The sequence below is a fragment of the Capricornis sumatraensis genome, chromosome 1 (genome assembly GCF_032405125.1).
Source record: "Capricornis sumatraensis isolate serow.1 chromosome 1, serow.2, whole genome shotgun sequence".
Classification (NCBI taxonomy): Eukaryota; Metazoa; Chordata; class Mammalia; order Artiodactyla; family Bovidae; genus Capricornis; species Capricornis sumatraensis.
In genome coordinates this window covers 177,520,893-177,548,587 of record NC_091069.1, presented here as the reverse complement: position 1 = coordinate 177,548,587, position 27,695 = coordinate 177,520,893, and the positions used below count along the sequence as shown (strand labels likewise).

General features: G+C 45.0%; 1 protein-coding gene across 1 annotated transcript; it reads right to left on the bottom strand.

Annotated features, from left to right (window-relative positions):
- Positions 1–25: 25 nt before the first annotated feature.
- Positions 26–26,008, bottom strand: NRROS (negative regulator of reactive oxygen species). The gene is made up of 3 exons (XM_068979247.1): positions 25,925–26,008; positions 6,559–6,679; positions 26–2,120 (listed from the first exon to the last, which is right to left on the bottom strand). Exons 2-3 carry the CDS (start codon positions 6,664–6,666, stop codon positions 150–152), a joined length of 2,079 nt encoding a protein of 692 aa, XP_068835348.1. The 5' UTR covers positions 6,667–6,679; positions 25,925–26,008; the 3' UTR covers positions 26–149.
- Between the last annotated feature and the right edge of the window lie 1,687 nt (positions 26,009–27,695).

Here is a 27,695-nt window from a genome sequence, read left to right as displayed (position 1 = left end):
AACTAAGGGATGGAAACACTTTAAACTTTAATTTAAACCTCAGTTAATCAGATTTGTCTTCTCCATCAGATCTTGAAACTCAGCAGAGAAGGTGTCCTTACATGCATAGACCAAAGTTCTAACACGGGCATGTTAGAATATAGTCGGGGTCAGTATATGGAGGACCAGTGGCAGCGGCTCTTGATGACCTGAAGCAGAGGCTTCCTGAATGTGAGGAAGGTGATGGTGCAGGCCACCAGCAGGGTGAGGCAGCTGGGAAGGATCAGCACGAGGTACAGCAGGCCCATGTCTACCCGCTCCCACTTACAAACCTGAGGAACGCCTGCAGGCAGCTCCGTCAGGCGAATGACCTTGGAGGAGAGGTTGCAAGTGACCATGCCCAAGTCGGCGACAATGTGCAGGCGCTGCAGGGCCCCCCAGTCCTCCACCCCACAGCAGTCATATGGGTTCTGACTGAGGTAGACAGTCCGCAGGCTTCCTGCGAGCTGCTCAGACACCGCCCTCTGAGGAAGGGCTGTGAGCAAGTTTCTGCGGAGATCCAGGGTCTGCAGGGCCAGGCTGCCCCCGAACCTTGGGAACCTGGTCAAGGCATTTCCTGACAGGTCCAAGCTCCTCAGATTCTCAAACACAGAGAAGTCCAACTCTGTGAAGCTGGAAGTGAGGCCCACGTTCCTGAGAGACAGGACCTGTAATGTGGGGGCAACATCCCAGAGAGGGGCAATGCTTCCATTCAGAACCCCCCAGTTTCCAGACAGGTCTAAGTGGGTGAGAGCGGTGCCCTGAAACGAGCAGTCTTGTAGTGCCTCCAGCCCACAGTCCTCCAGGGACAGGCTCTGCAAAGATGCCACATTTCTGAAATCCACACAGCCAGGGGTGCCCCCAGGGTCCAAGCCTGTGGGCAAGGGACAAAGTGAAATCTGATTATGGCTCATGTCAACTGTAGCGAGGTTCCTGGCATTGGCAAAAAGGCCAGTGGGGACACCCAGGAGCTGGTTGGAGCTCAGGTTGAAGGACCGGAGGCTCCTCAGGCAGCCAGGGAGCCCCGGAGCCAAGTGCAGCTCCGACAGCTGGTTCTGACTCAGGTCCAGCTCCACGAGTGCCCCTGGCGGCTCATGCTCCCGGATGTGGAGCGTCACCAGGCAGTTCTGCTTGAGGTTCAAGTGGGAGAGGGAAGGCATTTTCTTAAGGAAGCCATCTGGCAGGTACTGGAACTGGTTCTGGCTCATATCCAGGAAGCGGAGACCGGAGAGGTCGCTGGACGCGAACTCCTCCCAGAGGTTGACGGTGGTGATGTTGGTCACGTTGCCATCCACCAGGAGGAATTGGGCCACCATCTCCTGTGGTGAGGAGGTGTTGTACAGGTCCCTGTAGAAGCCCATGTTGTTGTCCCTCAGCAGCAGTGTGTGCAACTTGCTGCACTGGGGCAGGAGGGGGAAGAACAGCAGCTGATTGTGAGAGAGGTCCAGGGTCTCCAGCTCAAAGGCGGCCTCTCCCGCAGCCGCTAGGAACCACTCCAGGACGTTGTAGCTGACATTGAGGGACCGCAGCTGGGTGAGGCCGAAATCCACAAGGCATGGGAGGTTGTTATAGGCCAGGTTGAGCTGTCTCAGCTCTGTCAGGCCATCGAAAGCACCACCCTCAATCTCAAAAATGTAGTTCCTCTGCAAGTCCAGCTCCCTGAGGCGGCCCAGGCCCTCAAAGACGGACTCATCGAGCCTCATGATGATGTTCCTCGCCAGGGACACGGACTCCAGTGAAGACAGGTTCTGGAGCATGAGAGCCGCCATGTCTTCCGTCAGGGAGTTCCCGGAGAGGTCCAGCATGCGCAGACCGCGCAGGCCGTGGAGGGCGGCCGCCGTCTCCTTGTAGCTCTCGGAGAGGGCGTTGTCAGGCAGCGCCAGGCTGCGCAGGCGGGCCTGCTCCTGAAAGGCGACGTGGCCGATGCGCTCCAGGTAGCAGTCGTGCAGACTGAGGCTCTCCAAGAAAGGGTAACGCTGCAGCGAGTTGTTCCCCAGGGTCCTGAGAGGGTTGGCATCCAGGAGGAGCGTCCGGGAGGAGGGCGGGAGATCGCTGGGCACTGAAGCGAGGTTTCGCCCTCGACAGTCAGCCACTCCATCCAGCTAGGTCCAGAAACACACTGGTCAGGGGGGCAGGGGGCCTCTGAGGTGGGGGCGTATGTACAGAAATAGAGTTCACTCATCTGGCTCACTTAATGCTCCAGGCCTCACTCAGAACACACAGAGTTTGAGAAGATTGGAGCTCCTGTCCTCAAGTGCTGAGGGCTGACATTTGCTCTTTATAGTTTGGTTTTAACTACAGAAAGGGACCGAGGATCAGGTCTCTACCTGAGTTTGAATCCCTCCTCTGCCCTTTGTTCCCTATGTGACCTTGAGCAAGTAATTTAGCCTAAATCTGGTATGTCTTCGGGAAAATGGAGATAAAGTTATTTAGCTCCGTTGGTAAAGAATCTAACTGCAATGCAGGAGACCAGGGTTTGATCCCTGGGTCGGGAAGATCCCCTGGAGATGGAGATGGCAGTATACTGCCAAGAATACTCCAGTATTCTTGTCTGGAAACTCCCATGGGCAGAGGAGCCTGGTGGGCTACAGTCCATGGGGTCGCAAGAATAGGACATGACTCAGCGACTAAACCACAGTACCTACTTCAGAGGACTGTAGTGAGATTAGGCAAAGGTTACACAGAGCCTGGCACTCAGTGGAGCTATTAATGCAAACAGTGCCTATTGCATTGTTAATGCTATGACCCTGAGATCTGTGTGTTTGACAGGGACGCTGCTCAAGAACTAGCAGCGCTGTGGCACCCTGATTTCACCCAAAGAAATTTTGCCCAGGAGGCTCCTCTACACTCCTAGCTGATAAATATTACAGCTCAAGAGGACTTGAGAGCTCATCACCCTGAATCCTACAGAGAAGTAAAGGGGTTTCTGGAGAGGACAAGTGAAGAGCCAATGGCAGCGCTGAGACTGGAGCCCAGCGCTCTCACTGCCAAATTCGGTGCTTTTCCTGAGTGCAGTGGCATTCCTTTCCATAGATTGGTCAGTAGGACAAGGTTTGTGATTGTCTACAATTGTGGACCCAGTCCCAGGGGGGAAGAATCTGAGAGAGAGGGAAAAGCACCACTTTGAAGAGATGACAGACTCAGGTCTGAATCTTGGCTGTGCTACTTACTAGCTTTGGACTCTAGGCAAGGAATTAACCTCCTGGAGCCCCAAGTTCTTTATCTGATTATTAAAGCAAACCTTCTCATAATTAAAAATGGATACACTATAGAAATATACAAAATTATTCAGTAACCTCAGTCTCTCCTTCAAAGAAATGCCGTTATCCTTCTGTTACATCTCCTCTGGACTCTTTCCAAAGATATTATCTAACTTAAAAAAAATTTTTTTTTTGCAGCATGGATGGACCTAGATATTATCATACTCTAAGTGAAGTAAGTCAGAAAGAGAAAAACAAATATCACATGATATTGCTTATATGTGGAATCTTTAAAAAAGAAAAGGATACAAATGAACTTATATACAAAACAGAAATAGACCCGCAGACATAGAAAACAAACTTACGGTTATCAAGGAAAGGTGTAGGGACAGATAAATTTAAAGTTTTGGATTAACATAAACACACTGCTGTATGCAAAATAAATAACCAACAAGGACTTACTATACTCAATATTTTATAATAATCTACAAGAGAAAAGAATCTGAAAAAGAATATATATATATGAATCATTTTGCTGTACACCTAAAACTAACACAACATTGTAAACCAGCTATACTTCAATTTAAAAAATAAAATAAAAAATAAATTTAAAAAAGTTTCAATGAGACTGCATTCTACAAACTATTAAGTAATTAACTTCCCCTGCCCCCATTAATAAAATGTGATAGACATATTGCCTTGACAATAAAAACAAATTTGATCACATTCTTTTTGGCAACTGTATGTTACTTCATTGCATGAAGAGCACAGTAGTTGAGAGCCAGATCGCTAGGATCAGCCCACTGATTCTGCTTTTTATCAAACGTGTGACCTTAGCCTGGTTAACCAGTCAAGACCTTCATTACATCACCTGTAAAACGGAAATTATACTTGTAATTTTCTCATAGGTTTGTTTGGAGGATTCAGTGTGATTGTCAATGTAAATCACTTAACACAGAACCTGTCACATAAATGCTTAATAAATGTTAGCTAGACCGATTATTAGCATGCTCTAATTAATTAACCTCTGGTTGTTGAGCGTTTATTTGTAATTTCCAAATGAACATTAGGATGAATTTGTCTAGTTCCCTCTATATCTCACACCCCAAAAAGTTTCCAGAGTTTTGATTGGGACTGCATTATAATAACAGAGTAATCTGGGAGGAAACTGACATTTTTACAAAATTGAATCTCCCCATGCAAAAACAAGATGTATTTCTTTATTTGAGTAAGTGTTGGTTTTTCCCCCTGTGGGGACTAAAGAATACTGTGATTAGGGGCTTTCCTCAAGCTCTGAGACCCTGTTTTACCAGAGTTGCTGCAGTTGTGGGGGACCCATCTCTGCAATTCCTGCAGCCCCACTGACGTGTTGCAAAAAGACCACGTGGCCATCAGAGCCCAAGAAAGCTTTCTATGTCAACTTCGCGATAATGTCACATAGCTAATGCAAAGAGGGGCTTTGGAGGGTGCCTGCACTTTCAAACCCTCAACCTTCAATTCAAAAGAGCATAGGAAATCCACTCTTTGATCTCACTGGTAACTGAGTCCCTACCAGGCTGCAGGGGGTCAGGGAGGGAGTATCCTGCTTTATTCCCTCCTCCTATGCCTGGTAACTCCTGAATTTGCTATTGTGATGTTGACCTTTCATTGCTTCTGTAAGAGAATAATGGAAGTCTGTATAACAGAGACTATCAACAACAATAACAGCAGATAAAACACATAGCACTTAGCCCATACGAGGCACAGTTCTGAGTGCTTTACATACAGTAACTCATTTAGTCATCACTGAAGTCCAGTGTTATGGTATTACTGGTTGGTACTATTATTACCTACATGTCTTACAGATGAGGAAACTGAAGCACAGATTGGCTCAATGTCACCAGCTAGTAAGTGGTGGGGCTGGGGTTTAAACCTCTTCTGACTCATTACCCCTACCCTCTGCGTGCGTGCGTACTAAGTCGCTTCAGTCGTGTCTGACTCTTTGCAACCCTATGGACTGTAGCCTGCCAGGTTTCTGTGTCTATGGGCTTCTCCAGGCAAGAATACTGGAGTGGGTTGCCATGTCCTCCTCCAGGGGATCTTCCAGACTCAGGGATCGAACCCTCATCTCTTACATCTCCTGCATTGGCAGGCGAGTTCTTTTAGCGCGAGAGCCACCTGGGAAGCCCAGGTTTAAACCTGGTCTGGCTCATAAGCCCTACCCTCTACTGAAGTCTCTTTCAGCGTAGTGGTTAGAGGTTACTAAAAGTGGTTAAGAATCATGACCAGCTGGGTTTTTAACATTCATCAGCTTGAAGAACACATTTTTGAATGTATTAACTCTGACAACTTCCCAGGTGGCGCTAGCGGTAAAAGAACTTGCCTGCTAAGGCAGGAGACGTAAGAGATGCAGGTTCCATCCCTGGGTTGGGAAGATCCCCTGGAGGAGGCCACAGCAACCCACTCCAGTATTCTAGTCTAGAGAATCCCAAGGACAGAGGAGCCTGGAGGACCACGGTCCATAGTGTTGCAGAGTTGGACACAACTAAAGCAATTTAGCATGCAGGCACACATTAATCCTGGAATCCAATTTGTCTTCCCAGTGCCTAGTACATAACGTGTGTGTGTGTGTGTGTGTGTGTGTGTGTGTTAGTTGCATAGTCATGTCTGACTCTTTGCAACCCCATAGACTGCAGCTCACCAGGCCCCTGGCTCAAGGAACATTCATTAACTGTATGTTTCTCAAGCAAACTTTTGACACCACTGAGTTATAGGCAAAGGAGAAACTTTCTAGAGTGTGCTCAGTTGTTAGGATTCAAGTCTGCTTCCATATATAGGCTGAAAGCCCAGGAAAGGGTGAACCACAGAAGTTCAGGTATCTCTCCCCGGACTGTCTTAAGCCTGAGCGTGGTGGGGATGTTGCTGTGCAGGGCAGCGTGGGGAGCATGCTCTTCAGTACAGCTGATTAAGAATTCACTACTGGCTCACACACAGGCTCTGAGGTAGGGCTTCTCCAAATTTAATATGCCCCACCCAGAGACTCTGATACCATTAGTGAAGCTCTATCATCCAAATTGCTAAAAAGGTGTTTTTAAAGTTTCAGGTGGCTGCCCTTGGTGTGCCTCTGAGATCACCTGTCCTCAGTAGGTATGAGAAAAGTGGGGCAGGGCCTTTCCCAGGCATCATATTTACCTTTTATTAAAGAGAAACTTGCACATGGCATCATGGTAAGAAGGTACAGAGTGATTCAGGCTCATTCATCCCCTCCCCTCCTTGACTGACAATCCATCAGCTTTTGAACTAGACCCAACCTCGCCAGGACAGGGGCAACAGACAACTCAGAGTACCCAGGAAAACTCACCAACTCACAGCCCCCTTGTGAAGCTGCTGTGACCACTCCACTTTGGTGTCTCCATTCCACTGTCAAGAAGTGAAAACCCAGGCAGAGCCAGAGGGGCAGTAACTCCATCTCAAGTGCAGCACTGTGGACAGAGGGCAGGGAAGGAGCTGGTAAGAGAAGGACATCCCAGAGGGCTGCTGTGCCCTCCTTGTAGAAGAAGCCAGTTCCCACTGTGTCCGCTTTCGGAGCCCCACAGCTATGGGGAGGTGGAAACCCACAGATTATTCAAATACCTCAAGTTAGCCAGCACATTTAACCTTTCACTGCAACTCTCAACAAGAACTCATTTTCATTTTGCCTCTACCATTTGGTGGGCAGGTGGCCGAACCTGAAACTCCCAAGAGTCCAGAAAAAGAAGAGAGAAGCAAATGTTTTGAGGAACCAGGTCTCAGGTCACCTAGAGTTTGCCATATCTTGTAGTTCTGTTGAAATGTTCCTCTCAAAGCTCAAATCTGCCTCATGCATCTCCCGAACTCAATAAATATTTGCTGAATAAATGAATGAAAGAATAGTGAACTGGGATTGAAATATTAACTGTAGCCTCTGGTCTCATAGAGTTACTAATTGTTGTGTTGACATGAGGCTTTTAGAAAGAGTAGATTTCACTGATTAACTCATTTGAATACAGACCTTTGAAAACAGGATTTTGGTATTTTGTCTGCATAAGGGAAACGCCTGAGGGAAAAATGAAAAAAGCAGTCTTTAAATATAACAAGGACTATGATGAAGTGTGGTTACTGGCTCTCTTACCCAGCCAGTGAGCACACAACAGAAGTCATGAGGAGGCATAAAAAAATACACATACCAATAGAATTTAGATATGCAGATGACACTACCCTTATGGCAGAAGTGAAGAACTAAAGAGCCTCTTGATGGAAGTGAAAGAGGAGAGTGAAAAAGTTGGCTTAAAGCTCAACATTCAGAAAACTAAGATCATGGCATCTGGTCCCATCACTTCATGGCAAATAGATGGGGAAACAGTGAAAACAGTGGCTGACATTATTTTTGGGGGCTCCAAAATCATTGCAGATGGTGATTGCAGCCATGAAATTAAAAGACACTTACTCCTTGGAAGGAAAGTTATGACCAACCTAGACAGCATATTAAAAAGCAGAGACATTACTTTGCCAACAAAGGTCCGTCTAGCCAAGGCTATGGTTTTTCCAGTGGTCATGTATGGATGTGAGAGTTGGACTATAAAGAAAGCTGAGCACAGAAGAATCGATGCTTTTGAACTGTGGTGTTGGAGAAGACTCTTGAGAGTCCCTTGGACTGCAAAGAGATCCAAGCAGTCCATCCTAAAGGAAATCAGTCCTGGGTGTTCATTGGAAGGACTGATGATGAAGCTGAAAGGCCAATATTTTGGCCACCTGATGTGAAGAGTTGACTCATTTGAAAAGACCCTGATGTTAGGAAAGATTGAAGGCAGGAAGAGAAGGGAACGACAGAGGATGAGATGGTTGGATGGCATCACCGACTCAATGGGCATGAGTTTGGGTAAACTCCAGGAGTTGGTGATGGACAGGGAGGCCTGGCATGCTTCGGTTCATGGGGTCACAAAGAGTCGGACACGACTGAGCGACTGAACTGAACTGAACTGAATAGACTTTAGAAACAAAGAGAAACCTTAATGGAAATGTAATATACCCTCCACCATTGCATTTTCACAGGGCCAAAGATGAAAAGGCCAAAGACAGTAATAGGTTATTCAAGATCAAGTTAGTTGCCAGGCTGGAAGTAGCCTGCAGACTCCCCTCCCTGAGTTCCAGGATGAGTAACCAGGGTAATTTCTTACCCAGGAGGTGCTGTTGAGTTGACTGTCCTCTTGTTGGGAGAGTTTACAGCTGGGTGGCATCTCCTCCCAGCTCTGCATTCCTCAGAATCCGAGGTAATTCCCTGGCCCCCAGCATTTCACCTGCCCCATCCTTTCCTTGACATCTACCCGGGAAGGCCCACAGGATCTGTTCTTGAGTCTCCTGGACCAGCAGTTCCAGGGCTACCATGAATCTCCTCCCCTATTCCACGGGACCCACAGACCTTTCTGCCTGACACTTCTAGCCGTCTTGGGCCCCTTCCTCTTTCCCTTTCTTCGAATAAGTTTACACATCTCTATGGCTAATTTTAACGTTTTGGTCAGATTTGAATACTCATCGGTGAAAACAGACGGACAGAAAAGCTAAGTGAAACCAGGTAAGTCAGCTTTAACCTTCGCTTCAGGTCAGGCCAGCTCCCCTTACCACGGAGGGAACCTCCAATTCAGAATTCATCCATATTTGCCTGACGCTGGGAATCCCCTTCCCAGGCTCACCTTCTGCTTCTGCACTTGTGCAGGAATTAGTACCTCATGGCATATGCAGGGCACAGATGGCAAAACAGAGCCATGTGGCCTGCTCTCCTCAGTAAACTTCTAATACTCACACACACATGCACACAAGGTGGGATCACTGCCTACCTTGAGAGAAGGTTGCCAAATTTAGCAAATTACAAGATGCCATTTGAATATCAGACAAACAACAAAACCCTTTTTAAAAAATTTGCCAGCTTTAATGTTTCTTTTCTTTCTTTCTTTCTTTTCTTGGCTGTGCTGCATGGCTTGTGGGATCTTAGTTCTTTGACCTAGGGATCAAACCCAGGCCTCGACAGTGAAAAGTGCTAAATCCTAACCACTGGACTGCCAGGGAATTCCCCAAACAACTTTTTAGCGTAAATATGTCCCGTGCAATATTTGGGACATACTTATACTAAAAAAAAAAAAAAAATCACTGACACTCAAATGTCACTGTATCCTCTATTTTACTGAGGAGAGGGAGGTGGGAACCACAGACTTCCTTCCTTCCTCTCTCATCCTCTTTGTCAGGCTTGGGATGGTACATGCTGCTGTGACCTTCTAGAACTGTCAACCCTGTATACTGATATCGAGTTCAGATGTGTTCAGGGCAAGAGTACAGGAGTATAACTCTGCAGACTGGAATGCCAAATAGGCCTGGTGTCAGTTATGCCCAGACTGTAACTTTAATTTCTGGATCAACAAGAAAACTTTTGCAAATTTAAAGCATATTTTCTCCTAAACTCAGCCAACCAGCCCAGAAATCCTCTTGCTGTACCCTCTGGGCACTCTGTCTTTCATGAGGCAGCACAGGAAGATTATGGGATTTGGAACCAGACAGACCAGGGTTTGAATTCTGGTTCCAGTATTTGTTATTTGTCCCTGAGCCATTCATATGAAGTCTCCGAAACTCAGCTAATCCTTCTATAACACAGAGATAATAATAACTACTCAGAATTTTTATGAGAATCAAATAGTATATATGAAAGTACTTCAACTATGAAGGTACTTAATAACATAATTATTATTTATGAGTTCTTAACACCTATGGGCTGGTTGAGTAGCTATTACTCCTATGTGTAATCTCCAAGGTAATTTAACAGCTACAGAAAAAGGGGAAAGAATGAATAATTTGGTTGGAAGAATGAATAAATCATTATATCAACCAAAAGTGTAAAAGTTATGTGCGAAGGTTGGATTACAAATTCTGCATTAATAAATTCCAGAACAAATTTATTTGAACAGAAACAAAAAAGGCTAATCCCAGTAACAGTTGAGAGCTATTTGTCCTTGAAGCTATGGTTTATCCTCCCCCACTCAGCTCTGGTTCACTGGGGGCTGACTTCTGAGGGCTCTGGATGTCAGCTGGTCTCCAGCTGGCCTGGTTACTGGGAGGTTAGTTAGAAGGTAGAAGGAAGAGAAAATCCATGGTATTTCTCTCCCACCCTCTCTGCCTGGGACTGAGAAGTTCTTAAGCTTTTTCTGGTGACTTACAGGCTCTGGTAACTTCCTTCCTCTATCCTCCCCCTACCTAGGGAAGGTGGCAGCTTCCTGAGGTTGCTAATCTCTGGATTAACTGTCTGTTCTCTAGTTGGCGTCTCAGCCTCTTCCATCATGTGTACCCAACTTCCTGCATTAAATTTCCTCTGTTTTTAAATAATCTGTGTGTTTCTGTTTCCTGGTTGGAGCCTGGCTAATACAGAGATGTAAGTGAGGATGGGCTTGGAACAATACTAAAAAAAAGGTATGCAATGACTCTGAAAAGCAATAAAAGGCTTTCAAAATAATAATCATTTAGGTTGAAAAACACTCTTCCTGGAGCATGTAGCTGCAGAAGCCTTCCTCAGAGCCATGGCACAGTGAATTGTGTGTGCTCAATTGTGTCTGACTCCTTGCGACCCCATGAGCTGCAGTCAGACTCCTCTGTCTATGGGATTTCCCAGGCAAGAATACTGGAGCAGATGCCATTTCTTACTGTTGGGATCATCCCTACTCAGGGATCAAAACTGCATTCCAGATTCTTTACCACTGAACTACCTGGAAACCCCAAGGCACAGTGAAGGATACAAGATAAACAACTGGAATGCCAAATCTTCATTGGAAAATTTCGTGAACCTTCTTCTGTGTGCACAGGACTGCCTCCCTCCACCCACACTTAAGTGAGGACCACTCAACAGCATCTCCAACTGGATGAGAGTGTCTATGCATGCTGCTGCTGCTGCTAAGTCGCTTCAGTCGTGTCCAACTCTGTGCGACCCCATAGACAGCAGCCCACCAGGCTCTCGCGTCCCTGGGATTCTCCAGGCAAGAACATTGGAGTGGGTTGCCATTTCCTTCTCCAATGCATGAAAGTGAAAAGTCAAAGTGAAGTCGCTCAGTCAACCATCCCACTTTTTTCCTATCTGCCTGATAACTTCTGAAAAATACATCCATTTTTAAATCAAATGTTACTCATCTTAGATACATTTTTGGTGGAGAAAAAAGAAGTGAACGAAGAACAATTATGATGGAGGGTACACATGACGTATGATGTTAATAATTTAAATGAGATAACCTGGAACCTCCCGTCATTATATTAAAGGGGCTTGGATCAAGGGTGCCTATTTCATGGGCTTGAACCACAGTGGGAGCCATAGAGTAATACAAAAGAACTGCAAATCAACCCATGTTCCAAGTAGAGCCTGATAACCACCATGTTTCCTCCTGGTCTGGGTGACCATTCGGAAAGTATCCAGTATAAGACCTGAGATCCTGACATGAGAAGCAGATGGCATTAACAGAATCTACTTGCACCTGTTTTTGTTAAACCAGATAATGAAGTTGAAGAGTTTTTTCCAAGTGTGGAAGCAGAAAATGCTAAATCCATTTTTTTTTTATATAGTGGTGGTTCAGTCAGTAAAGAATCTGCCTGCAGGGTGGGTTCGATCCCTGGGTTGGGAAGACCCCCTGGAGGAGGGCATGGCAACCCATTCCAGTATTCTTGCCTGGAGAATCCCTATGGACAGAGGAGCCTGGCGAGCTGCAGTCCATGGGGTCACAGAGTTGGACATGACTGAGCAACTAGACACACATGGAAGATTGCCAGGAGAAATAACAATAACCTCAGATATGCAGATGACACCACCTTTATGGCAGAAAGCGGAGAGGAACTAAAGAGCCACTTGATGAAGGTGAAAGAGAGTGAAAAGGCTGGCTTAAACTCAACATTCAAAAAACAAAGATCATGGCATCCGGTCCCATCACCTCATGGCAAATAGATGGTGAAACAATGGAAACGGTGACAGATTTTATTTTCTTGGGCTCCAAAATCACTGTAGATGGTGACTGTAGCCATGAAATTAAAAGATGCTTGCTCCTTGGAAGAAAAGTTATGACTAACCTAGACAGCATATTAAAAAGCAGAGACATTACTTCGTCAACAAAGCTATGGTTTTTCCAGTAGTCATATATGGATGTGAGAGTTGGACCATAAAGAAAGCTGAGTGCCAGAGAGTTGATGCTTTTGAACTATGGTGTTGGAGAAGACTCTTGAGAGTCCCTTGGACTGCAAGGAAATCCAACCAGTCCATCCTAAAAGAAATCAACCCTGAATAGTCATTGGAAGGACTGATGCTGAAGCTCCAATAATTTGGCCACCTGATACATTGGAAACAGCTGATTCATTGGAAACGACTCTGATGCTGGGAAAGACTGAAGGCAGGAGAAGGGGATGACAGAGGATGAGATGGTTAGATGGCATCACTGACTCAATGGACATGAGTTTGACCAAGCTCCAGGAGATGGTGAAGGACAGAGAAGCCCGGTGTGCTGCAGTCCGTGGGGTCACAAAGAGTCAGACATGACTGAGCATCTGAACAACAAATAAGTCCTATATTCATTTATTCAACTAATGATTTCTATAATATCTCTATTATCTTTTATCCTGTCATAGTTATCATGGATATTACTTGAGTCAGAGACTGTGAATTTCTTATTAGTGAAAAGTTTTGAAGGGACAAGATGCCATTGACCTAGATGTGGGCAGGAGACAAGATTCTATACTGTCTGTAACACGTCTGACTTGGAGATATTAAGGTTATAAATCCCACCTCATGTGTGAGGCCCTCTTAGTGTTGCATTTATATTTTTTCTCTATCTTCTATCTATTCTGTTTGTGTCATCACAAACTGTCCTTCCTGGTTCCTCTTTGAGAAGTCCTTGAAATATTAGGACCTCAAATGCTTAGTGGCATCCCTTATATAACCATTCACCTTGATACTATGTTTTCTAATCAGATATCATAAAAACCTGTGATTCAACCCCACATTCATCCCTTGTCTATACAGAATATTCCTTTTTTTAGACAGAAAGACAATTGGCTTTCTGTCTGGTTTTTCTCTTTCCAGATCTGGTCATCATAAATACGTGGTGAAAATAAATGTATTTCATAAAACAACATGCACCAAGACTGTATTCTGAAACAGGAGGACACTAACAGTGAGGAGGAAGAATGTGTATCAGCTGCGAAAACTCCTGTTTTAGAAATTAGGCTTGTTTTTCTGTTTCTACAAAACAATAGGGAGAAGCTTCTGCTTCATTGAGCCAAGTGAAGTGAAAGGAGAATGACTGGATGGCCCCACGGGCTGGGTGGAATGAGGGGAAGGGATGGGAACATTTACTCCTTTTGGAAGGAGCATCCTGATCCTGCCAGGAGTGGCTGAGCTGTAAGCTGGGGCAGTGCTTCCTTATCCATCGTCATGACTACATTGGTCTCTCCTTCTTGAAGTCCTGAAATTTCTATCTCTATCATCAAAAGAATCAAAATACAGGATGGCAGCAGTGTCCCTGTTTTTGTCAAGTCCTCTGACAAACACTGGAGAAGGAAATGGCAATCCACTCCAGTATGCATGCTGGAAATCCCATGGACAAAGGAACCTGGTGGGCTACAGCCCACAGGATTGCAAAGAGTCAGACATAACTTAGCGACTAAACAGCTGACAAACACAAATGTACACTATTGTTTTCTTCAAACAGATGTAGGTTTTCCTGTATTAATAAAATACAAGGTCTTTTAAGGGTTATTAATTCCAACTAGCTTTCTGTTGCTATGTAATGTCTTAATCAGCAGATAGTAAAACACAGCCATCAGGTAAGGGCTGATCTATAGGTATTTTTGTGCATACAAAGGGCTCCTCATACTGAAAGTTTGGGAATACTGAGGAATAACTCTGGGCTTCCCTGGTGGCTCAAACAGCAAAGAATCTGCCTGCCAATGCAAAAAATGCAGGTTCAGTCCCTGGGCTGGAAAGATTCCCTGGAGAAGGGAATGGCTACCCACTCCAATATTCTCGCCTGGAGAATCCCATGGACAGAGGAGCCTGGTGGGCTGCAGTCCATGGGGTCACAAAGAATCAGACAGGACTGGGAACTAACACACACACACACACACACACACACACACACACGGAGTAATTCTGACCCGAGCTTTGGGTTTGCTGTGTTGGTGTTTTCTGCTTCATTTTCACAAAGGATGCTGGATTTCTAGTACTCAGAGGCACCCTGAACATCACCTCCTCACTCCCGCACCTTCCCACCCTCTCCAGCTGCTGCTACTACTATTAGCAGCTACCACCAGAGCTGGGGCTGCAACCTCTTTGCTAAGGGCACTATTAGCAAGTGCTAAGAGTGTTATCCATACATTAGCACGTAATTGAGAATTTTCTCTGCAAAATAATCAGATAAGCTAAAAAAGGCTTTAAAGAAAGAGGTTTGTAGGTGAAAGTGGAGAACTCTCAGAGGTACTTGGTGTTAGAAGCAGATATTTATAGACTGGTTGGGGGTGGGGGACGAGGAGCAGAATCTCTAGAAGCAGAGTTGGCACAAGTGTGGGGTGTAAACGTATGACAGTGACATGCCAGAACACAAGTCACAGGTGTTAGGGAGAGGACTCCACAGCAAAGGAGTCTGCCCTTGTTTAAAAATAAAAGAGCAAATCCCACTTGGGATCCTGGGAGAAAGGGAAGGGCAGCTGGTCACAGACCACAGAGAATAGATAATAAAGAACAGAAATCCCAGTCTATGACCACTTCAAATAATTCCTACTACCAAGAAGTATTTGAATGCCTCAGGCAAGGAGCTCTAGTCTCTGAGTCTCAGCACAAAAAAAAAAAACAACTCAACTGTCTCCAGATGGTCATATTTAGCATCTCCCCTGATGAAACCACCTGCATCCTGAGTCTCCAGGTGTCCTGCCTTCGGAAACAAAGTCCCACCTCGGTAGTACCCTTGCCAAAAACTGTTTGCCCTGAGCCCAGTCAAAATGAAACAATTAGAAAGATACAGACTGTAAGATGTTTCACAAGACTTTGACTCTTTAAAAAAAGTCAATTTTAAAAAACAAAGAAAGACAGGGGAGGAAAGAGGTCTGATTAGAAGTGACTAAGAAACATAATACAGTCAAATCTAATGCATGTAACTTGAGTGGATTTTTAAAAAATCTCTAAAAGAAAAATTTGAGACAATTGGGGAAATTTATGTGTGTACTAAATGATGTCTTTTTAGATAGTATTATGTACAGATGATATTACCAGATTATTGCTAACTTTCTCAGGTACGATAATGATGCTGTGGTTATGTACAAAAATGTCTTATTCTTAGGAAATGCGTGCTGTAATATTTGGGGGTGAAATTTCACAATGTCTACAGTTTATACAATCTTCCTTCAAATGGCTCAACAGAGAGAATTAAAGCAAATTACTACCAACTAGCAAATTTAGCATTATACTTTCTTTTAAGTTTCCTGTAAATTTCATATGTTTCAAACTTTTTTTTTAAAGAGGAAAATGAAATAAAGGTGGGAGTTCCTAAAGGGAGTGTGATAGTGGTAATCTTTTGTCCCCAAATTTCCAGGAATGTCCATTTTTTTCAAAAGTTCTTCTCAGATACTCAGGAAACATTTGTCAAGCTTAAAATGCGTTACACATAAACCTTTAAAATATCCTGAAAATTCTAACGTTTGACATTTGAATCAGGGCTTCCAGACAGCACCTCTCTCTCATACCTGAAAGGGGTAGAGGTTTTAGATCACGTGGTCTGACTGTGGTTCAAGAGACATAGTTGATGTACTAATGTAACTTCCACTGTCCAGGTACATATCTCTGTCCACCACAACCACAGTCCCTCTGGAGGGGCAGTCCTCAGAAGGTGTGAGCTCACCACTATCTGTACCTCCACCAAGCTGACAGGAAGTACCTGACCCACAGAGGTCAATCCTTACATGCGGCCGGCAACCATGAGTGATCTCAGTGCAGAGAGACGAGGGAGAGAATTAGGTAATTGGCAGTGAAATTGGAGCCAAGAGGCACAGAGAGAGAAGGTGGAATTGAATCTTGAGGGATTTGTCATGAGGAAGCAGTTAGAAGCTAGATGACAAGGCATAGAAAAACAGAACAGGACAGAAAAGAATGAGACAGTCGAACGGGGAGCAGAGATCAGAGAAGATACTAGGGAGAATGACAAGGGGATGAACTGCACAGGCTGGGAGGGAGGGTGGAGAGAATGGCTCAAGGCTGCCTCTCTGGTTCCTGGTGTTTCTTGGAAATTGCTGGGTTCATTTCCAAGCTCCATGGTGTTCCACGGTAGTACTTCACCACCATCACCACCTGCATAGGCTGGCCCACGTATTGCCTCATGGCAATGAAAAGAACCTAACTAAAACAGGACTTGTGCTCTTTGGTAAGCTTAAGAGAATGTAATATTTCAGAAAAGCACAGTCAAGTGACTGAAATCTGAATGCAAGAATGTATTTTTCAAAGTGCGTCCTACAGGCAAGAATCATAAGGGATGATAAAATTAAACGTGAAATTATGTTGGGAAACAAGATATTAATATAGTCTTAAAGTATCTTCTTATTTCATTACTTGTTAATGCAAAAGTAACAGCTTTATAGTGGAAAAACTGGCAAATGCCTCCTTAACCAAATGATCGAAATACTATACGGGCTTTACGGGGTACTTGGTAAAATTTGAATACAGACAACATTTGAAATAATAGAATTATATCAATGTTAATTTACTGGGCTCCCCCTGTGGCTCAGCAGTAAAGAATCCACCCGCCAGTGCAGGAGACGTGGGTTCGATCTCTGGGTCAGGAAGATCCCCTGGAGAACGGAAATGGCGACCCACTCCAGTATTTTTGCCTAGGAAATCCCATGGACAGAGGAATCTGGCCGTCTGCCTGGGGTTGCACAAGCGCTGGACACAACTAAGTGACTACACAACGTCAATTTACCAAATTTTGATCACTGTCCTCTGGTTATGTAAGTCTATCCTTGTTCTTAGAAAATATATAATGAATTATTTAGAAGTAAAGAGCATGATGTCTGCAACATTACTAATGCTCCAGTTTCTCCTCATTCTCACCAACACTGGTCATTTTCTGTCATTTTTATTACAGACATCCCAGCATGTGAAGTGTATCACTTTGTTGCCTTGATTTGTATTTCCCTGATGACGAATAATGTTGAGCATTTGCCATGTGATTACTGACCATTTTTATGTCTTCTTTGGAGAAATATCCAAAATGTGGACCTTTACATCCAAAGATTTTTAAGTTTTGATCATGTAAAAGAAAATGCAGAATACATATAAAAGCAAAGCCCCAGTTGTATCTTTGATCAAATTAATTCATTCACAAAATTTGCAAAGAATATTGACTCATTAAAAAAGAACATGCAAATTGAGGATTGGAGCAAAAGAGCCTTTAGAATTGAGACCTCATGATTTGTTTCTCTGGCTTCCTCTCTTAATGATGAATTTGTTACAGAAAATAAACTTATGGTTACCATTAGGGGACAGATGGAACAGGTTCAAAGCCTGGCTCTCATCTTGGGTACATCACTCAATTTCTTGGCCTCAATATTCCTCCAGTAAAATGGGAATGGCTGTGCTGCAAGGTTATTACTGTATTAAGACAACTTTAATAACAAAGTTGAAAAAATACTTTTTGTCATCCTTAAGTATCCTCATTCCCGGGAAGCTGTCCACCTGCCTGGGTTTAAACACAACAGCTCCCTGTTTTGTGAGCAGCTGGTTGTACTGTTGGGGCCCCTTTGCACTTGCTTCTGGGACCTGGATCCCACTCTGAGCTTGGACAAATAAGTGAGGAGTTGCATCATTTGAATTTAGTCACTGACCACACTTTTGATGAGAACTGTAGCTTTTTGAAAGGGCTACCCACCAGTGTGCAGGAGGTGAGAACGCTAGACCAGAAAGATGAAATGATCCGGGAGTTGGTGATGGACAGGGAGGCCTGGTGTGCTGCGATTCATGGGGTCGCAAAGAGTCGGACACGACTGAGTAACTGAACTGAACTGAACTGATGGACAAGGTGCCACAGGGAACACAAAGCAGTGGTTTCCAAGCACTGGTTTAAAATTCGGATCTCTTTTTCCTACTCGGAGCCTAGCACCCCTGGTCAGCCAGCCTCCACAGAGGCTCCTGTGAGAAGAATCTTCGTCTAGGACGGGCTCCCTCCACCTGGAGAAAGGCTGGAGGCCACAGAGGCTCTTCTTCCTTTGGGCTCTTCCTATGGCAATTCCAGGCAGCCAGGGTGTGGAGAGTGCTACTCTGCGGACTTCCATCTCCTCGGGGCTACAAAAGAGTCAACCAGCTTCCCTGTGTGGTCAGGGTCAGCCTTTGGAACCAACAGAAGTCAGTGTCCTCCATCCCGTCCCATAGCCACAGGCTGCATCTGGCCACAGGTCTTAAAAAATGCAAATCTGCTCCTACTGGGGTGATAGTACCTTGCTGACACATGGCTGGTGGTATCACCTTTGTGTAGAGAGGCCCACACTCTCTCTCTGATAGGCATCTAACCAATAATGTATTTGTTTCAAACTTGTCACTTCCGTTCAGTATCACAGGTTTGTTTTCTCTGATCACCTCACTCTTGCAGTGGCTCTGGTTGACAATAATAGCTGCCTTGCTGACCTCACAGGGTTTTGTCAAGACTGAATGAGAGAATGTGTGTGTGTGTGTGTGTGTGTGACAAGGCTTTGTCAATAAAGAAATGTTGTGGACTTCACTAACAGGATAGTGTCAGGTTAGAGGGAAGGCAGAGTTCCTCTGTACAAACAGGGAGCTGGTGTTAAATAACACAGAGGGGCTGCAACACCTTCTCCCTTCCCTGTGAGCTGCAGGGTATGGGCCTTGGGACATTCAGGGGAGACATCACCCAGAGTCTGTGAGAGATTAGGCACGGAAAGGGTTACAGGTAATAACTGAGGCTTACTGCTCAGAGTGGAAATATATCACTCCCACTCAACCACTGACCTTAGTTCCCTTGAGAAAGAGCACATCTCAGGAATGAAATGATATGGATTCCTGATAACTGACCAGCTCAGTGGGATAGTATTCAAGCTCCCAGAGCGCCTTCTGGGCTATTAGCTGTAATAACTAATGCTTGTGGAGTGCTCACCTTAGAATAAGTGCTCTACATAAAATAATCTTCAGAAAATCCTAGCAAGTAAATATTCTCTTCCTCACTGTAGACTTGGTAAATTGAGGCTCTCATAGGTTTGGGACAGCCACAGAATGTCAGAGCTGCAATTCAAACTTAGTCTGTGAGTCCAGCAAAACTCAGTGTCAATGTCACAAGCCCCAGCCATGCTGGAACACCCTTGACTAACTTACACCCTTCCTCTGTGGGAAAGGCCCCTTTTCAGGCCTTCTCCAACTGCTGAACTCCTATTCATTCTTCAGGGACCAATATAGGTGTCACCTCCTCATTATATCCTAACAGTTCAGATGTATAATGATCTAATAATTCAAATAATATGATACTATATTATAGATAGTTATAACTCCTATGGAAGTTTTAAATTACTTGGTTTTTATATTTATGACAAGGAATGTGGGCAGTTATTAAATATTATTAGCAATTTCTCCAAATTTTTATTATGAAAATTTTTAACATAGAGCAAAGTTGAAAAAACTTTAATAGGGACCACTGGAATACCCACCACCTATATTCTAATACTAACATTTTACTATACTTGCCTTTCCCCTGGAGGAGGAAATGACAACCCACTCCAATATTTCTGCCTGGAGAATCCCATGGACAGAGGAGCCTGACAGAGTCAGACACAACTGAGCAGCTGAACACACATGCTTGTTTTTAATCATATATCCATCCATCTACCCATTCTTCTATCCATCCTGCAAGCCATTTTGTTTTTTGATTCATTTCAAAATAGATTGCAGTCATCAGCACACCTCTCCCTAAATACTTCAGAATGCATAACAAGTGATTTAACCTTTAAAAAACATTCCTACTTTTTCAATCTTCTGGGTCAATTTAATTACTTTAATCTCAAGTTAATTGAGATTGCAAAGTCAGCTGTTTTATTTGGGAAAAAAGTTTCTGTCTTGTAAGAAGAAAAAAAAGATTTGATAATCATAGCCTCAGTGTTCTCAGCCAGAATTAGGAGGAAAGCAGCTCATCCTAAACAGTGAATGACTGATATCCTCTTTAATGCACTGCTATTTAATAGATATTTATATAAGTTTTCATTACATTATATAATGTAATGTTCATGGTATAGTTTCAGGACAGTATGGGAGATAATTTTGCCCTTTTTAAAATCCCCCAAATTGTACTAGCAAGGTGGGCCTCCTGCTCTAAGGCTAATTTTTTTTCTCTCTTAACATTTATTTGAATTCCCAGAAGAATGAAAGTAATGTGATTTTTTAGCCCTTTCATCAAAAAAATAATGATTTTAGGGAATTTTTGGATAAAGCAAAACAATTGGATTACGACTTGTTGCATGTATGCGTGCTCAATCATGTACAACTCTTTGTGACCCATAGACTGTAGCCCGCCAGGCTCCTCTGTCCATGGAATTTTCCAGGCAAGAGTACTGGAGTAGGTAGTCATTTCCTACTGCAGGATAACTTAATGTTACTGGTTAATAATAATAGCACTTGAGGTTGCAAAGGCTTCTTATAGATATTTGTTCTCATTTAATAGTTGAAACAGTTCTACACAGTAGGAATTATCATCTCTATTTTTATTGTGGTAAAATATACATACAATTCACCATTTTAACCTTTCTGAGTGTACATTCAGTAGAATTAAATGCATTTACACTGCTGTGCAATCTCACCATTATCCCTCTCCAGAGGTTTTTCATCATCCCAAAGTTAAATTCTGTCCCATCAAACAAAAGCTCCCCCTTCTTCCCTCTCCTCAGCCCATGGTTACCACTATTCTTTCTCTATACATTTGCCTATTCCAGGTACGTTATATAAGTGGAATCATATATTATTAATGTTTGTCCTTTTCTGCCTGAATTATTTCATTTAGGATAATAGTTTCAAGGTCCCTTCATGTTGTAGCCTGCATCAGAAAGCCATTCCTTTTTGTGACTGAATAATACATAGATCGCATTTTGTTCCCCCCAGTAATCCATCAATGGACATTTGGGTTGTTTCTACGTTTTGGCAATTGTGAATAATGCTGCTGTGAACATCAGTGCACAAGTATCTATAGTAGAGTCATTGTTTATTATTCCCATTTTACAAATAAGAAATCTAAGGTTCAAAAGGGCTTCCCTGGTGGCTCAGCTGGTGAAGAATTCGCCTGCAATGCAGGAGACCTGGGTTTGATCCCTGGGTTGGGAAGATCCCCTGGAGAAAGGAACAGCTGCCCAGTCCAGTATTCTGGCCTGGAGAATTCTATAGACTGTATAGTCCATGGGGGTCGCAAAAAATCAGACACTGAGTGACTTTCACTCTCAAGATTCAAAAAGACCAAAGTGAATTGCTTAAGTCTCATAGCTTGTAGACAGTGAAGCCAAAACTAGAGGTGAGTACTTCCCTGGCAGCCCAGTGGTTAAGACTCTGAGCTCCCAATGTAGGGGACACAGGTTCGATCCCTGGTAGGGCAACTGAGATCCCACAAGCTGCTTGGCACAGCCAAAAAACAAAACCAAATCAGAGCTGAGTTCTGGCCCAGATAGGAGGTGCTGGACGTGCACCTGTTTGGGAAGAATATATACTGGGGGAACGTTCAGCTGGGTTGTACAGGTAAGTATTTATTGGTAAATAGATATCCCATGAGCCCCCACCCCAGCTTCCTGGCTGCCCTCTTGGACCTCCCAGCCCCCTTTCCTGCATGATCCAGCAACCAAGGAGGTATGTAACATCTGACCTGGGGTTGGGGAAGTCCCAGGATCCTGCCTCTAAGGACATGTCCATTCCAATTGGTTAGTACCTATACCTATGGTGTTTGATATTATGAATAGTACTCTTGAGTGTTCATGTAGTCAAGGTCTTCTCTGCGGGTGAGGTGCCTTGTCAATGCCATGGTGTGTACCCATGACAAAGAGGACAGCCTCTGTAGGTTCTGCAAAAAGAGCTATAGAAAACCTAGAAGAAACTGAGGATTTAGAAGGAAATAAGAAGACACTAATATTAGCAAAAATTTGGTCAGTTTAGGGACCCAAGGATGGAGAAGGAAATGGCACCCCCCTCCAGTATTCTTGCCTGGAGAATCCCAGGGACAGAGGAGCTTGGTGGGCTGCCGTCTGTGGGATCACACAGAGTTGAACACAACTGAAGTGACTTAGCAGCAGCAGCAGGGACCCAAGGAAGGGCACAAGAACCGAGAAAAAAAGAAAGGTCATAAAGAAAGCCCCATGAGGAAGACTCAGGGTGTCAAGCTGAGCAGTGATGGGGAGACCATCAACATGCTGGAAGGTGAAGGAGGTGGCCCGGGGCCAGGAATGGAAAGACTCACTTTCCCTGACCCTGCAGGCTGAGGGAGGGAACTCAGCCTTGGCATTTGCTGGGACCACTGAGGGAAGACACCAGAAAGGCAAAAGAGATCTGAGGGATCGTGGCCAGCCAAACAAAGAGTGAAATAGGGACAACCAAGAGGAGCCAGTGCCCAGCCTGGCTAAAAGAGAAGAACACGAGGTTGTGGGAGAGTGTAACATGCACCCAAGGTGATCCCCTGCAGGGCACTGTGGGTGCTGGGCTGCCTCAGGCACTTAGGTGCTGCTTGAGAGAGCCAGGGTGGGAAAACAGAGATTTTTCTTGTGAAGAAAAATCCCCTCCCTGTTCTTTTCTTTCTTGGAAGGGACAACAGAAAGATATTGGGGTACAGAGCACAGCATCTGACCATAGTGACCTTGTGGGTTAAGGCTGGAGATGGGGAGTCCCTGGGTCTTCAGAGGGTTTTGTGGCCATGTTTAGCCATCACTGGCACCAGTCCTGGTCTTCATGCCCACCTTGCTGGTGAGACACACTCCAAGGTTCCACTTCCTTCTTTACGCCCTTTGCTCAGTCTAAAATCACTCACACATTAAAATGAGAAGACACGTGTGGTTTGGTCTCAGCTCCTGACTCCATTCACTCTGGAAACCAGTTGGTTTTGTCTACCCACATTCATTTCTCGTTCTGGTAACAGCTCCTCAATTTCCCTTTGAGGAAATCACCTCTTGTTTTCTTTTTTTTTTTTTTTCTTGCTTTTATTTTTAAAAATGTTTTATTTATGGTAAAATACACTCACATAAAATTTACCACCTGAACCATTTTTAAGTGCAGAAATTTTTAGTGTTAAGTACATTTACATTGTTGTGCAACCAACCCCCTTCCTTTCTTAAAAATCTGTGTTCTTTTGGGTGTGGCCTCAACTCAAGGCTCCAAAGTGAGGACTATGAACAAAGCTGGGTCCATCGGAGCTGCCTAATTCCTTAATCACAGTGATTGGTTTATAAAAGGTACAACGCAGATGCCAAGCCCAAGAGAATCAATCCAAAGATTTGTGCTAGTACTACTAGAAAAGAGGCTTTCTCTTCCTACTTCACATGCCAAACTGATAGGAATTAAGCTTAAAGCTTCAGGCAGCCATCTTTGCCAACAACTTTAGGATCTGCCTAATAATGGAGCCTACACAGAGGAAAGCAAAGCTGAGGAATGAAGATAGATGGGTTCCTGGCAATGTTTGAGCACCCAGATCCAGCCATGCTCGAAGCTAGTCCCCATAGACTTTTTCATTATTGGAAACAATAAATCCTCTTTTTTTTTTTTTTTTTTTTTTGCTGAAACCAAGCTTAGTTGGGTTTTTGTCAACTGCAACTAAACAACCCCTAAACTCAAGTTGACATTTGCTCATGAAGCTTAATAAAATCAATGTCCTTTTCCCCTCTTCTCACCTCTCTGAGCTTTCAGAGATCATCACCTAACCTAGCCTAGAATCTCCCACATATTAAACATATGACATTTATTACATTTATTTGATGACGAGGTTGAGAAGAAGAAGAATGCGGGAGGGAGAATGAGTGTAACAAGGAAAAATATTTGTCACTAATGTGCAGATACATCAGTGAGCATCCTTGAGCATATAAGCCTGTTTCAAGAAAGATAATGTTTTTTTAATCTTGGGTGAAAGCCCACCCTCCCTTAATGTATGTGGTTACAGTGTGGATCTGAGCATGCTGTGAGGTACACCTAGTGTTCCATCCAAGAGTTTAGCTCACACTTGGTGATGTGGATGCACACTACAGCCAGAACACAAATTACAATCAATACCGGCATCACTTTTTTGAAAGACTCCCAAAGACTAGAGACAGACAGGTCAACATATTCCTAACACAGGCCCAAAGACGATTACCAGGAGCATTCTGCTTTTGGATGATGAGTTTAAGGACTCTATGGGATCAGGTTCACATGGGTTTTCAAGAAGTTCCCATGAGGGCACCCATTAGATAAGATCACCTTCTTTGTGAAAGAGGTTTTGGGTTTTGTTAAACCCAAACACAAGAGTTGAGGTCCCCCACCCCATGATTCTATAATTCTCTCTAGGAACTCTCAGACATACATGTACAAACCTATGCGGTATGTGAGGAAAATAAATAAGCCTCAGGGCTATATGACCCAGTAAACCTTCAACAACCACAGAAAGAGTCGGTACAGCCAGTAGGTGAAGGGGGCACAGGAGGCCCCAGTTCAAGGCCAACTCTATGAACTGGATGATTCTCCCATCCAGATTGCTAATAGGTTGTACCCAGCATGGAAGAAACCTCCACTGGAGTCCCTTCACCCCCCACGAACCCCTTGGGAATTGCACCACCCTAAACCAGCCCTATCCAGGGGGTCCATCCCTGGGACCCTGCCTCAGCTGTCTGCAATCCCAGCCACCCTTGGTCACGTGGTCACCTCCCCTCAGGGGTAAAGTGAACTGGCAGCTGATCCTCAGGGCAGCCTGCAGCCCACTCGGTGGCTCCGAACTTCTGTCAGTTCCTAAGGGCTGCGGGATATATGCTGACCCTTCCAGAATCCAGGCCACCTGGAGACGGCCCGAGGGCTACAGAAGAGCACTGGACACCAGGGTCAGAGAGGCCTGGAGTCAAGCCTCGGGGCTGTGGGAATCTCCCATGGACACACACACTCGGTAGGGAAAGGGTTTTGCCTGTCTTCTCAGCTCTATCCCCACCCAACACCTTAAACGCGAGCTAGCCGGCACATGGAAGATATCCTTCAGTATGTCGTTGTTCATCAGTCTCCCGGTCTTCATCTATGAAATCGTGGTTCTCAGTCCACGTTGTGGGGCAGGAAAGGGAGGCTCAGTGTTTCAGCGGAGGCTCATTACATCCAGTCACCCAGCCCCAGGAGGGAGCATTATCGGTTCCATTTGGCAGATGCAGACACTGAGGCTCAGGAATTCTCTCCATAGAGCCCGGAATCAAACCCAGGTCTGACTCCGAAGCCCTCGCTGTTTCCACCACACCATGCCACCCCTAAGTCTCCCAGAGAAGGTATTTCCACCTCCACCCAGAACCGCAGCACCCAAACAGAACTGGTGGAGCTTGGATGCAGCAAGCCACAACTTCCCTGTCAGCCCCCCACTGCGGGCCACGGACCCTTGACCTCCTACCTCCCAACCTGGTCCAGCCTCCCGCCTCCGGAGGGGCCGCGGCCGCCCGCCGGGTGGGGAGACCGCCCCGCAGGAAATACTCACGGCTCCCGCAGGCCCAGGCGGCTCCGCGGGGCGCATCCTCTCCCGGGACTCCGGCCTCCTCCTCGACAGCAGCCGAACGCGGGGCTGAGCTGCCTCCTCTCTCTGGGGCATCAGATTATTTTAGCACTTGCGGAAGGAACTGACGGAAACTGAAGTCACATGGAGAACAAGCCGCTCAGCAACTCAGCACGCGCAGAGAGCAGGCATCTTAGAGGGAACTGCCGCCGCAGGGGAGGCGAGGGGAGGGTGGCGAGGGGGATAGGAGAACGCGAGGGCGGGCAGGAGGGCGGGAGGCAGTGGCCCTCGGACTACCTGCGGGATTAGTCGAGAAGGTAAGGTATTTGAATGGTCTCCCAATCGTGCTAACCGAGGCTCCTCAGGCTTTCTTACCTTCGAGATTTTGAGAGAGTGGGAGCTGGGGGCCCCTGCCTACAAGCTCTGCTGACCCAGAAACTCTTCTTCAAGGTTGCGTCAAGCTAGGTCAAGCTAGGGCAGATTTTGAGAATGGGTAGGATACACGTTTCCCAAGTGGGAGAGAATCATTCACCCAGGGCGTCCTATTTGACTCCAGCATATCAAAAAAAAAAAAAAGAAAAGAAAATGAAATGAAAATTGCTTTGTGGAAGACTGTCAGGGTGCCCTGAACTTCTTGGACCAATTCTTTTGTGCCCGATGTGTGCAAAATTGCCAAGAATTCAAAAGAATAATTGAATTCATAACAGTCACCATCAAAGGGGTGTGCCAGGCACTATGCTAAGAGCTTCTTGTGCATTATCTCCTGGTCTCCAAAACTTACTATCTAGTGGAGAAGGCAAAATATTTACAGTGTCTGTTGCATGCGGAATGAGTAATGCAAAGAAGCACACTTGGGGAGTTTTAGAGCCAGGATCTCCAGTTCTACTCTTTCCTGTCAGATCTGGAGTGCAGAATCATCCTTGAGGGCTGGCTCCCATCTCTTGTAGCCTGCCGACTTGTGATTCTGTATTGCAGTTGTCAGCATGCCCATCCTTAGAGAACAGAAGCAAGTCCTTCCTGCCCCAAACATCCAGTAAGTAAATTGTCTCTGCTCCCTAAAACGTTCATTTGTGATGATAATAAACGATAACACCAGTGAAAAAAACTGAATAAACGTCGAATTGTCACTAAGGTTGTCTTTTAGGCGTTTTTCTTCTCATGGCATACACATTTTCTACTCCTATATCTTTTGTGTCTACCAATCTGTTGATTATTCCCAAATTGTAATTTCTAGCTCCTGGGAGAGAAGCAGCATGGTTCTCTCAAATATGTTCTCAGACATATTTTTTAACTGTCTATTGGTCAATGTCCCCGAGTGGCTGAAACACAACGTGCCCTAAAGTGAACTCATCCTTTGGCCTAGCTGGTTTCTCTCCCTATTTGGCTGTCACTATTTATGGCAAGCCTCCAGCCCTAGCAGGCTCCACCCCCTCGTATTCAATTGGTCACTCATCCCCCCTGAGTCTAACTCAAAAATGTTTCTTGAATCCAAACCTACTGGTAATCCTTGATAACAGTGCCCTGGGTCTAGACCTTTTAACTCATGTTTGCATCATTTCAGTAGCTTCTTAAACTGGGATCCCTGCCTCCAAAGCAGATTCCACCCAGAAGCTATGGGCATCCTTCTAAAATATTTATTGGGTCATCACACTCCCTGCTTACAGCCCTTTCATGGCTTGCCATTGCCTCTTACCTGGATCAGCAGCTTAAAACCAGGTTCAGTATGTTCAGGGTTCCTAAGGACTGTCTGGTAGGA